The sequence below is a fragment of the Volvox carteri genome (assembly GCF_000143455.1).
Source record: "Volvox carteri f. nagariensis unplaced genomic scaffold VOLCAscaffold_24, whole genome shotgun sequence".
NCBI lineage: Eukaryota > Viridiplantae > Chlorophyta > Chlorophyceae > Chlamydomonadales > Volvocaceae > Volvox > Volvox carteri.
The window spans coordinates 76,388-89,493 of NW_003307567.1; the positions used below are offsets into that span (position 1 = coordinate 76,388).

Consider the following 13,106-nt stretch of genomic DNA (forward strand, 5'->3'; position numbering starts at 1 on the left):
GGTCCACCATGTGCCGGCTTTCGCCGTCTCCAAGCCAACTTGAGTATTTATGAAGCGGCTTAAAAACCATGGAAGCATAGTGCGAAGATAACATAAAAGCGCAGCAACATCATGGCGTAAAGGCGCACAGTTCAGTCAGCAGGCCCCTACTTACTTCCGAGAACGGTCAACGAGGGCACAAGCGAACAGAACAACGAACCACTTTCAGACATGGCATTAAACTCATTTAGATGCTTCCATCAAACTGCTACAACCTCAAAGGCGCGCTCTTTGAAAAGTTAAGGGCGTCGGAGGCTGGGATCACCTCACGCAGGGCTCCCAAGCTCACAGCTTAAAGCAAGCGGCGATGACTACCACGCACAATTCACTTGTGTTTAACATCGACGCGAGGGACTTGCCTTTCGGGTCGGCCAGCTTGCGCTCCTTGCAGGTCGCCGCTGGTTCTGGTGCGCTAGGCTCCTCACGCTTCAGCTGCCAAGAAATTGATTATGTCAAAGGTGTTTTAATGTATGAAACTAAGTGTGTAAAGGTAGGAGCATGAAAGCTCGGAATAACATCAACGATTTTGCCGTACGCATGAGCTGGGCCCTGTTTGGTGTTTGCTGGCCAGTAGGTATCCGAATTTCTGTTGTTGTACCTGATTAGCAGCGCATCATGTATAATGAGATCAACTGGAATTATGGAAATCAGCAGTACACTAAAAGCCGGTCACCCGACGAGGCAGCACCCTTAGTAGGTTCGGAAACATACAGACAACCCGTTGCACCAATCTACGCCTGTTACATGCGGCATTACACTTGCTGCATGCGAAGGAACATTCTACATTGACAAATATGGCGTTGTTCCGGTGCGCCGATTTCCCATCGCACGGTATGGATTAGCCCAAATGCTGCTTTATTTGAACACATCCACATGAAATATATGAGCGAAGACATGTCGGGTGAGCTTTTGGTGACAAAATTGGTCCAACTCCCGCAAGTTAAGGGTCAGTTATAAACAGCGCCGTTGGCCATACCTCCAATCCGTTAGGAAACTTAATTGCGCAAGTCGAAATATTTTGTCCTGCCACTTCGCCTCGCGCCTGTAATTCGTCGCAACTCTTCTTGTGATAACACGATACCCTGAAATAGTGCGGGGGCCTAAAGCCAAATGCTATCTCGCCCATATGACGGATCTAACCATATTATGTACTTTACTTGCTTCGTTCCCTGAGTTTCGATGCGGAAGTGATTGGCACTTAGGCAAAGATGATAATCGGCCAGATGCGTTTACACAAAACGTAAGCGTTTTGCGCCCCACTATTCACGTTAGTGGTCCACATCCCAGTCGGGCGCACACTTTAACCAATCCGCAATCGCCGGATGTCCAGCCTTTCGAAGGTTCAATCTTCTCCGGACGAGAAGTACCCATCAAGGACCTTACCTCAACCTCAAGTCAGCCCAGCCAGGCGCGTGCCCAAGGCTTACAGCCTGGGCGAAAAGAGGTTCATGCAACAGCCGCCTTGAAGCTCAGCAAAGGACCTGCGCTTCGGAAGCTGCTGGCGGCGGCGCAGCACCACGGCACGCAGGGGCCTGCGGCGTCCCTGCACATTGCAGCACTTGGAGCAGCAGCCGTTGATCTCCTTCATATCGATAGCAGCCAGGGCCACGGCACCCTCCGCGGCCATAACAACAACAAGATTAAGGTTTGCTGCGGCGGGGACGGTGAGGACTCCGATTACTTTCCGGCAACCCTGCGGGAAGCGTCGGTATGGCTGGCGGAGGTCGCGGAAGACGCTGCATCTCCGGAAGCGGCTGCAAGGTCCGTCCCGCAGACACACTTCCCCCGCCCTTTCAATTCAAATTTTTGAAACTCAAATTCAAATCCGGGGGATATGGGTATAGATTGAGGGTAAGGGGAGTAAGAAGAAGGAAGGAAACGTTGAGCGAGCAGCCGAAAACTACTCGGTCACCAACAATAAGTGGCGACGCGACTTTTCGCTTCTTTTGACATTCTGATCGGCGGCGCCTATCAGTATCGAGGCGCGAGGAGAACACATTGCCTGCAGACTGCAACGGAGAGCATCCCCTTGACCGCCCCCCGCCTTCCTCTGCTGCCCCAATTGATTATTGTTACTGACCACTCAGCCAATTACTTTCCCACATTCCCGCCGGCGTCCTGTGCGTGTTGAGTGCGGCCCGCACAATACCGATAGCCCGAGTACTCCACACCGGGCATGGACACGGTTGCCTGCTCCTCTCTCCCGTCCGCGGGAAAGAGCTCAGGCGATCTTTTTGTTGGGGCTGGGCAGCAGCCCCTGGCCAGTGTCGTCAGGCCCCGTCAGATACTTAGGGTTGTAACCTTCACATGCGCACACATGAACACACAAGCACACACACACACAGACACGCACGCACGCACACACAGTCACGAAAAGTCCTGAACATGAGGCGGCGGTACAGATGGCTGCGAGTCTCTCCACCTCCATGTGTGTGTGCGTGTGTTACATGGTCGTGGGGTTGCGTACCCCGTACCTGCAAACTGCCCAATACGAGCCAAGGGCTGAAGGGCTGCCAGATCGCCAGTAAGCACCGTCCTACCTCGCACGTCAGACAAAGCAAGTGGTAAATGAGACTAACGACCAAACGGAACGATATAGAGTTGCGGTGGGACCACATACGTTCCAACATCGTTGCACCAGACGTTCAGGTTCCCACTTCATAGCGTCCTTCATGTGCTCGCAGCGTGGGAAATCCATATTTATCAGATCTGGTTTCGCCGTACACCGGACAGTCGCGCAAGACGCGCTTCTCATCTCCAATATGGCTCTTTCAGCGCCGCAGCAAGGGCATACCTGCTCCTCCCTAGGTATATAACCCCGTCCCTTGCGCGCTCTGTTCGCCGCCAATGCCCAACAGCAAAGCCTAAAAAACTGCATGAGCTTAAAGTTCGCTGGACGCGGGATAAATGTTGTGATATGCGGGAGCATCCGCCTTCCTGCCCGCTTGCTCAGCCGCCAGAGCCATCCAATGCTTATTTTTCGCCATGTGGCGGCGTGTACAGTGCCGCCCTGCGGCGAATAATGCGGACGTGTGACAGCCCCCCCTCCGGCGGTACCCACCCCGCCTTCTTCGCCGGGTCAGCAAACCAGGGGGCCGCGGAGGGGCTCCTCCACCGACTGATAAACCAAAGCGAGGGGCCCCTCACGATGGATCAGGCACACGGGCACATGGGCTGGAGCAACCCACATACAGCTAGGACTCATATATGAGCGAGTGAGCGTCTGCGTGTACGTGTATGTGTGTATGTGTGCGTGTATGTGCGTATGTGTGTGTGTGTGAATGTTTAAGGAACTGATCCGCGAGTAGGAAGCCGGAGGGGGTTGTTGAGACGCATGAGAGCTACTACACAGCGAAAAAGCAAGAGGTAGCCGCCAGCGTATTAGAAATCGATGTGGGAATTGTTACTGATGTCTGGAAAGTAGGGAGAGAGTGACGCCAAAGCAAAAGTTGCAATAGGCGCCAGGACGCAACGGCGGTGTACGGCTGGGTGGTGGGCATCCAGTGCCGAATGTACCACCACACCTGGAGCGGCGGCACAACACGAAGAGTTCTAATAACTAAGGGCGCTTCAAGTCCGCGTTCACACCGAACTATGTGTACGAATGTGCGACAATACACACACACACACACACACATGCACATGCGGCACGCTAGCTTGGATCCAACCTCACCGCACTTCAGCACCGTATGAAATGCCACGACGAATACACGCTCACGAACGTGTCATAATTGTGTTCAGTACTCGTCGTCCCCCCGTGTAAGAAATGATGTTATCTCCTGTCTGCCTGCCTACCTGCCTAATCTGCCTACCTGGGCACCTCTGGGGGCGAAGAGCGGCGCTGGAGGCCCTGGCGGACGTCATGGCGGCGGCGCTTCAGGCCGTACGGGCGGCGGCAGCGGCGGGGTTGCCAACCCCGCCGCCACCGCCAGCGGGTACCGTACCGGGGGCAGCAGCAGTAGAAACAGCAGCAGCAGATTCCGCCGCCGATGCCGCCGTCATGGACGCTGCTGTTGAACCGCCCCCAGCTGCAGGGGCAGCAGCGGCGGCGGCGGCGGCGGCAGCGGCGGTGCTACACGAGCCTCGCTGTGACGCGATCCATTTGACCGCGACCGCAATATCCGCCTTGTACGGCAGGTGCCCGGACGCCGCCGCCGTCGCGGCCGCGGCTAGACTGCTCGGCTGCTGCCTGCAGGTTCAGCTCCGCCTGCCGCCTGGCCCTTCGCCGCCGCCGCCGCCGCCGCCATCCGCTTTGGTGAAACTGGGAGTCCTGGTTCCCCCAGCCGTGGCGACGGTCGGCCTTGGGCAGACGATGGCGGAGCGCGGTGGTGTGACGCCGCCAGCCCGGTGGCGACCCACGGGTCTGTCTGAGGCAGCGGGATGGGAGGCCCTCCTGGAGCTGCGTCGGCACCCACATCCACTAGTACGAACGGCCTGTCTAGTTGCCGTACAGCAGGTAAGGTGGGGGTTCAAACAAAGGGGAGGGGAGGCGGATAGGTGGGAAGGAGCAAAGACTCGCGCGCACACGGATATGCATGGACAGACAGACAGACAGACAGACAAATAGGCAAATTGCAGAGAGATAGAGAGACAGACAGGAAGACATGTTCTGTCCTTTGGGACTTTCCCTTCGCTTTTAACATTGGGGTTTCCAGCTCCCTACTTGCCGTACTGCACATACATACCCACATACCCGGGCACGTGAACGGCACGTCGTTACACGGGCCCGTACACCCCAGGCGTGCATTGCGGCGTCGGCGGCGTCATCCACATGGACATGCCGCGGCGGCGGAGGCGGCGGAGGCGTTACGGATCCACAGCCGTCGGTTCCAGACCTGCTTGATCCTGCAGCCGCCGCCGTCGCCTACGCCGCCGCCGCCGCCGGGCTGGAGGACGACGCGGAAGAGCCTCGCGCCGCCGCCGCCGCCCTCATCTCCGCACTTGCCGTACTGGTTCCGGATATGCCGTACGGCACACATTTCGGCGTGGCGGCTCGCTTGGTGGACGATGCCTTCATGCGGCTATGTGCGCTGGTCGCCGACCCACAGCGGGGCCTGAGGCTGCAGGCGTTACATGCACTGGGGGGTGAGCAACCGCCGCCGTAGTAACCTCGTACCGCTACAGCCGCAGCGGCGGCAGGCCAGTGACGTCACTCACTCACCCACTGCGGTGTAACGCCAAAGGGGGATTTGTTACCCCGTAGGCACTACCGTGTCAAATAACACGCACACGCACATACACACATACACACACACGGGTAGACGTCTTTGTGGGCGGGTGGTCACCTAGGGGGGAAGGGGGGGAGATCGGGATGGCGGCTGCTGGTTGCTGTTGAACCCCGGGCCCCCCTTTTAGGCTTTAGGGTTATCCCGCAGACATTTGTTAATCGGGAAACCCTAGGACGGCACACACATCACCCGCCAGCGGTGTGTGATGCAGTGCTATGTGTGTGTATGTATGTATGTGTGTACACCGTTACACCACCTTCTGGGGTTGCGTTATACTCTCAAAGGTGTATGTAACCTGGGGGGGGGGAAGGCCGTACATACCCGGAGCCCTGGGGGGGCCCGGAGGGGTGTATGTCCGAAAAGAGTAAAAAAATGTGTGTGATTCGTGCCTTGCTGCCTATTTAACTACCCCCACTTATCTACCTACCCTCCTACATACATACGTACGTACGTACGTACTTTCCTCCGCCCGGTGACAACCCGCACACCCCGTCAGTGGTTCGTCCTATTCCCCCATTTTCCGAGGGGACATTTGTTCCGGGGCCAGGGGGCCCCTTTCGTTCCCGTGTGCGTGCGTGTGCGTGCGTGTGCGTGCGTGTGTATGTGTGTCCCTCACTCACCGCCACATTAACCCTGGGCACCCGACCCCCCTTTTTTCCCCCCCAACAAATACAACCCCCCACACACATACAAATACACCCCGCCACACCGCCACACCGCCCGGACCTGGGACACCGCCAACTGCCGCCGCTGCGACGTCAGGGCTTCATGCAGCCAGCCTTCGCGTCAAGCTGCAGGTGGTGGTAGTAGTGGTAGTGGTGGTGCTGGCCGATGGCCGGGGGGTTGTTACGGGCGAGTCGCGGGCCTGATGAGAGGTTGCTGACGTGGCTGTGTGCCCTCCCTCGCAAAGACGGGTTGGGCTGGGCTTGGCTGGAAGGGGGAAAGGAAAGGAAGGGAACGGAAATGCGACGCGCCTTGGGCCTGTTGGAACTAGTATTTTGCCGTTCTGTTGGTATCGCAGCTTTGACTCCGGTTCCCGTCCACCACCCTGTCCACCAGGGAAGAGAGAGAGAGAGAGAGAGAGAGAGAGAGAGAGAGAGAGAGAGCAAAGTAATTATGGCCGGATAGACATTGTTCACGGCATTAAGAGCACCCGAAGCGCCGGAATCCGTCCCTTCACGTGTTCTTTCCGTCGACCCGCGGGGGGGGACGGAGGAGCGGAGCAAATTGAGCGCGCGTTGTGGCCATGGTGATGTATCGACATACATACCTCTTAGCGGTGGGCTTTTACCCCTTTCCGGCGCAGGCTCTCAGCAAAAAGACGACGCTGCGGGTGGCGGTGGTGGCGTCGCCGCCGCCACCGCCGGCGACAGGAACGGGGATGATGGAGACAGCTGTAGGTGGCGGCGGCGGCGCCGGAAGTACGGCAGGAGGCGGCGGTAAAGCTGGGTCCAAGAGGGCGGCAGCTGATCTGGTCGCCACCACACCCGCCGCCGCCGCCGCTGGCAGCGGTGGCGGCGGCGGCGCCGCCGCCCCCACTCACGCCGCTAGTGCCGCCGCCACCGTCAAGCGCCTGACCACCTCTGCCTGGGAGCCTCAGTCTTGGCTGGTCGGCGCCAGGGGTGGGCCCAGATCAAGACCTGCCGTACCTGGATCTGGATCCACGTCAGGCCCTGGCAGCGCCGCCGCCGCCGCCGCATCGTCTAATGACTTAACCCTGCTGGAAAACGCCGTCGGGGCGTTCGTACTCGGCAGTGAGGACGAGCACTGGGAGGTTGGTTGTCGTTGTTGTCGGTTGTTGGGCCCGGTGTTGGCTGTCCTTGGCGGAGGTGTGCTTTGTTGTCCCGGACTGTACAGCAAGATATGTGCAATTTGTTTATAGATTGCGCATGGGGCAAAAGAAGCCGTCTTGGGTATTATTTTCCTTATGGGTCCCCAGGACGCGGCTGGTGATATCGGTATCGGTATCGGTATCGGTATCGGTATCGGTATCGGCTCTTCAATGTCGCAACAGGTACGAGTCGCAACACTAGATGCCATGACGCGGCTGGCAGAGTACGAATACCGGGCAGCAGCTGCCGCCGCCACAGCGGCAGTAGCTGGAGCGCCGCCAGCAATAGCAGCAGCTGGAGCAGCAGCAGGAGCAGGAGCAGGAGCAGGAGCAGGAGCAGCAGCAGGAGCAGGCGTGTCGGGGTCAGCAGCCGGGGGTGCGACGGGGCGGGGTGACGAAGGCAGTGCTGGTGGTACGGCGGCAGCCAGCCTTTCCGTACGAATCGGCGGGATTGGAGGCTCGGCGGGGTCCAGGTACGCTGAGGGCTGAGAAGTCTGTGTGTATGCGCACGTGTGTGTGTATGCGTGTCTGTGTTTTTTTGCGTGTTGAGACCCCCACTCGGGGACGGCGGCGGCGATGGGCACACCTAAGGAGGAGGGAAACAACAAAAGCCGGGGGTGCTCTAATGCCACCGGTACTGTTGACGTACCCTTTGTCGTACAATGCGTGTCGTACACCACCACCGCACCTGCGCACTCATTATTCGTCTGCAGCAGTAGCCGCATCAGCGGACAGCCTATCGAAGTGTTTATGGTACCATGACGTGTCCTAATGCCGTACAACCTGCCGTACTTTCTTAGTGATCCCGCTGCGTCATATTCCCCTTTCCATTACACCGCACGCAGGATTGCCTCGGGGGTCGGAAATGTGGAAGCCGCCGCCAGCATATGCGCGGCACTCGTCGACGCACTTTTGGACGAGCTTCCCGAAGTACGGCAGGCGGCGGCACGCGGCGTGAGTCGTCTGCTGAGATTAGAGGCTGAGACACGGCGGCGGGAGATGGTGGTGGCGGCGGCGGCAGCGGCAGCGGCGGCGGAGGCGGCGGCGGCGGCGGCGGCACCCTCTCCTCCGGTCCCGCGACGCAGCCTTCCCCCCTTACTGGGTGAGGACTTGGTTCGTTCTCTCACGGCGGCTGCAAGGGACACAGACGGTTCGACGCGGCGGGAGGTGGTTCGTGCGCTGGGGCGATTGCGGCTCTCGCGCCCCGGTCTGTTCCGTGAAGTTGTCCAGGTGCGGAGGGGGGGAGTTGGCGGGAGGAATGCAAAGCTCTCCGGCAGCTTTCTGCGGCGCTATCACCCGGTCCCAGCCCGGTCCTGCATGGCCGCATTTGCTTGTGTGGGGTGGGGGGTCGGGGGTGGGGGTTGGGGGGTCGGTGTGCGTTGACAACACCCTTGATGGCGGCGACATGGGTTTGGTCGCGCGCACATCAGGAGGCAGCTTTTAGTTAGTGGAAATAGGTGAGGGTTTCATGGCACATTCACTCAGTGCAGAGGGTGCAAAGGGTGTAGAGCGGCTAACTGAATTGACCCACATTTGGCCCACATTCCCTTGCGCCGCTACGGTAAATGTGAACGTGAAAATTCGGATCGCGCGATGCCGCCTCGCCTCGCCCTTGCCGTGTGTCGGAAAGGCGCTGCGCCGATGCATCGCAACCAACCCTTCGGCGGCCGCCGCCGCCAGCATGCGAGACCTGGCGCCGCCGCCACAGGAGCTGGGGACGGCGGCGACGGCGGCTACGGCAACAGCCACGCAAGGGGCGACGGCAGCGGTGATGGCGGCGACGGCGACGGCGACGGCGACGGCGGACCAGCGGGCGACACTGCGCCATCTGCGTTCCGATACGGTGCTGCGGCTGCTGGTGCTGGCGGGAGCGCATGCCGTACAACCGGACACGGTAGCGGCGGCGTTGCCGCCGTACTTGTCGGCGCCGCTGCTGGTGGCGGTCGCACGGCTGTACAGACCTTAATGCGGGCTAACGTTGCACAGCGGGCTGACGGACGCGACACGGAATGTCTGTATGTATGTACGTGTATACAGAGAACGTTGAAGAACCCGCGACGGGAGTGTACGGATGCCCGTTGTTGCGGCAAGTTCTTCGCGAGTTAGGCCCTAAGTATACAACCAGACGCGCGGACGATACCAGGATGGTGCGCCTGACTGCGCAGTTTTCGTCGGAAGATAATTTTGATAACTCTAAAGTACGTTTAAGAGTTCTGGCGTGATCCTCTGACTTGTTTGTAAGTAAGATGAGGAGGATCAGACCCTCGAGATGACGCTAAACAGTTTTTTGACCGCCCTTCGCCAGCAACATTCATTTGCGATGTCGCGGTTTCCCCCCCCCAACACACAAGAGATGCAAATGCGCCCAACCCCTCTCATGTGGCCTTCCGTTGCTACCTTTCTGTCCTACTCGCTGCGATATACACCTACTTGACACATATGTATACAGCATACAGCTGCTCTTTTAGCAGCGACGACGAGCCCTTGACGCCCTAGGAGCCAAACATCAAGCAAACAGAGCCACATCAAGCTGCTGATGTAAAGAGCCTTTCGCACGGAGGTTAACAGTTGACAGTTAAGCCCACGCTGATTAACCAATCAGGTACGGTACGACAGCAGCGACCGCGGGGTGAGAGCTCTCCAGGGAGACGGAGGGAGGGAGGGGGGGAGGCGGCTCTCACCCCGTATCACACTACAGCCCAAACCCAAATCCTCCCCCGCACCCATCACCCATCGTCCTTGTCCTCCCCCTCCCCCCCTCTTTACTTCGCAGCAGCTTCACTCGTTCGTAGTTCGTGTCTTTCCCTCCGTCCCCCCCCTCCTCATCGTCATCGCGATCATCGCCACTCCATTTCCAGCTCGGAGGAGTGTCGGTGTTCCAGCAGCACCCAGTACCAAACTGCCAGCATCAACACGTGACGTCATTCAGCTCCTCCTCCCACCGAAGCGACCATCCACACATGCATGTAATAAAGCGGCCCAGAAGCCCTCCTCCCACTCTGTAACATTACAATTACAATTACACGTGCATGCGACCTGCGCGCGAAGCTGTTTTGTTGGTGGCGGTGACTCTGTTTGTGTTCGTGGCGGTGGTCGGAGCAGCTGCGTATGCGTACGCGGCCCCCCTCCCTAACCGCCTTCCTAACGGCGGCGACGGCGGCGCCTGCACCGCTGACACAACACATCCATTCGTCCACACACGGACAAATAGACATACAAACATATGTCGGAACATTACCGAACACGCATGTAACACACATATATACATACATACATACATACGTGCAATCAAGCAATTGTTCTTGTCGTTCTTGTCGCTGTTGTTATCGTTGTTATCGTTGTTCTTGTCGTTGTTGTCGTTGTTGACAAGGGGTTTGTTACACTGTGGGGGCAAAGCTCGCCCTGAGGAAAACGGACGACGAGAACCGTCCGGGGGCCCGGACCGGACCGGACCGGACCGGGGGCCGAAACACAGCAGCAGTGCAGGGGCGGCCGCGCGCGGGGCTCCACGTCCGTCCATCTGTTCCTCTCCGCGCGCGCCTCACTCCCTCACTCACTCCCTCCCTCACGCCAGCCGGGGCACTCTCCCAGCCCCGGGCTGACTAGGCAACCAACACAGCGGCGCAGAAGACTGCGAACCGTGCCAAGCGTGATGAATCGCACGGGAGAGGCGCCACACACCCCACCTCACTTGTTATCCTGTTATGCTGTTGTTGTCACTTTTCTTGTGATATTACTGCCGCGGTATCCACCCGCCTCCCCACCCGCCTTCCCAATCCCAATCAGTTCTAGGCATGTAAGAGATGTGCGGGGAGGGGGGCCTACATATGGGTTTGTTTATGCGGGCGGGCGGGAGCTCTCCTCCCTTCAGAGGGCTCTCAAGCGGCCTTCTTGGTCCGTCGGTGCTGGTGCGGGTGCGGGTGCTGGTGGCCACCGCTGCCGGAGGCCGCCGCCGTTGGCGGAGGCGGTGACGCCGCAGCCACCCTTGGAGGAGTAGCCGTCTGTTTACGGTTACCGTTACCGTTAACGGTTGCCGTTGTCCTTTTGGTTGTTGGCGCCAATTTAAGTTGCGAGTAGATGGTGAAACCCACCACGCTGACCGCATACCCGGCCACCTGGAGCACCGTAATCGCCTCGCCGTGCGCAACGACGCCGTACCTGTCGTACGGCAGCAGTACACAACGGTACGACACTGGAGAACGTCGTGTGAGCCATGGCAGCCTCTATGGCAACAAACCATTGCGTATCCGCCCATACGTGTGTGTGTATGTGTGTGTGTATGCCGTATGCCTGTCTGCATGCGTGTGCCTAGTGTGTGTATGTATGTATGTATGTCCCTACCAACCTTCCTCTTCCTTCTTCCCCTCTTTCCCCCGCATCCCTCCGTCTCGCGGTCTCTGGCAATCTTCACTTCGATCCCCTCACCTTCCCACCTTAGCTACCCAACCCCACCAAATCCCCCCCCTCCATTTCCCCCCTACTTGTCTTCATATTATCACTAACAGCATATCTCGTCCTCCTCCTTAGAAATCTGTAGAGCTTTCAATACCCCAACTCCAACAACCCGAGTACCCAACTTCCAACTGCCAACTGCCAACCACCACCACCAACCACTCACGCGACAACCGCCACATTCTTGACGCAGCCCGCCACTTTGAACGTGAGGCTGCTGGTGGCGTTGATGGCGAAGAAGCAACTCATGTTTACGAGCGCCGAAACCAAGGGCGCGGTGATGAAGGTCATTGGATCACGTGCCGCCAGCGCAAACCCCCTGCCGTACGCCGCCGCCGCCGCTGCCTGCGGCCACTCCACCACCGCCGCGATTACCAGAAGTAGCGCCGCCGTGGGACCGCCGATGTAGACCAAAGACTCGGCGGTGTTGTACTTGGCGCCGTCCTGTGCGGAGTACGGCAGGGCGTAAGGGTACGACAGGGAGGCAAGGCGAGCACAGGGGTCCTCGTTAGGAAGAGATAAATTTTGATCACCCTTGCCGCAATATTATAGGTACATACATACGTACGCAGTTGCACAAGACCCAGTCGTACACGATCACAAAACGACATTTTATCTTCCCTTTTGTCACCGACCGATAAACAGAACCATAAACAGATCCATAAACAGATTGATAAACAGATCGATAAACATACAGATGAACACACATTACTCCTGGCGCTAACACACCCCTCCTCTCCTATGCCCCTCCGCTACCCGTTGCATTGCTCTTCTTCACCGGGGGCCCCAAACCCCCAATACACACTTCCATGCACCCAACAACTCCCTCAACAAGTACCCCCCTCCCCCTTCAGAGCCCGCTCCGTGCCCCATCATCCTTCCCCCCCAAGCCCTCACACCCCCCATCCCCCTCCACACCCTACCCTACCCTGAGCAGCTCCGCCCCCACCACTCTGGCCGCCTCGGTGAGTGATGACGTCATAAAGGCCGCAAAGCCCACCAGGCGGAAGGACGGCGCCCCGCTCTCCACCAACACCGCCCCCGCGGTGCCCCCCACAATCATGGAGATGGCCACCAGCAGGGGCGGGGAGGCGCGCTCCAGACCGGCAGCAACACACAGCGCGAGGGTGATGGCGGGGGTGAAGGCCTGGAAGTGCTCGGGAAGGTGTGTGTATGAGTGGGGGGCGGGGAGGAGGGGGAGAGGCGGGTTAGGGTTGGGGGGGAAGGAAGCGGGTGAGGGGGGTCGGACTACTGCGTCGTCTGGGGGAGCGCTGACGGTGTGCGGGTGCGAGGTAAGGGGTGCGGGATGAGAGCTGGGGTACGTGGCAGGGATGTCCAGAACCCCCCCTCACACAGACGGACAAACAGACAGACAAACACAAACACACATTCATTATCTCCAACACAACCCGTCCTTCCTCCCCTTAAAATACCTCGACCGTGGTGTCTCACTATTATGTCGTCAAATTACCGCCAAGAATGAGAAAACACCACATTGGAAAGCCCAAATAATCCCCCTGACACACAAGCAACGCCTCTCCCCCCCTTCTCCGCGC

At 58.8% G+C, this 13,106-nt stretch overlaps 3 protein-coding genes across 3 annotated transcripts in view; 2 read left to right on the forward strand and 1 right to left on the reverse strand.

The window, feature by feature from the left end:
* Window positions 1-921: 921 nt before the first annotated feature.
* VOLCADRAFT_92021 (uncharacterized protein) lies at window positions 922-2,847 on the forward strand (the record flags this gene model as incomplete). The annotated part of the gene is made up of 3 exons (XM_002951431.1): window positions 922-940; window positions 1,596-1,800; window positions 2,724-2,847. The coding sequence occupies 3 exons, from the start codon at window positions 922-924 to the stop codon at window positions 2,845-2,847; spliced, it is 348 nt and encodes a 115-aa protein (XP_002951477.1).
* Window positions 2,848-3,805: 958 nt separating this feature from the next.
* VOLCADRAFT_105113 (uncharacterized protein) lies at window positions 3,806-9,350 on the forward strand (the record flags this gene model as incomplete). Its single annotated transcript, XM_002951432.1, has 8 exons — window positions 3,806-4,495; window positions 4,779-5,124; window positions 6,030-6,064; window positions 6,574-7,041; window positions 7,207-7,571; window positions 7,944-8,028; window positions 8,321-8,328; window positions 8,729-9,350. The coding sequence occupies 8 exons, from the start codon at window positions 3,806-3,808 to the stop codon at window positions 8,868-8,870; spliced, it is 2,139 nt and encodes a 712-aa protein (XP_002951478.1). The 3' UTR covers window positions 8,871-9,350.
* Window positions 9,351-10,976: 1,626 nt separating this feature from the next.
* The window catches only part of VOLCADRAFT_92023 (uncharacterized protein), a gene marked incomplete at both ends in the record, with an annotated part of 2,594 nt that continues 464 nt past the window's right edge, over window positions 10,977-13,106 (reverse strand). Inside the window, 3 exons of the mRNA XM_002951528.1 lie at window positions 10,977-11,256; window positions 11,717-11,994; window positions 12,479-12,697. Of these exons, the coding sequence (XP_002951574.1) occupies window positions 10,977-11,256; window positions 11,717-11,994; window positions 12,479-12,697 (777 nt within the window). The remainder of the gene's footprint in view (window positions 11,257-11,716; window positions 11,995-12,478; window positions 12,698-13,106) is intronic.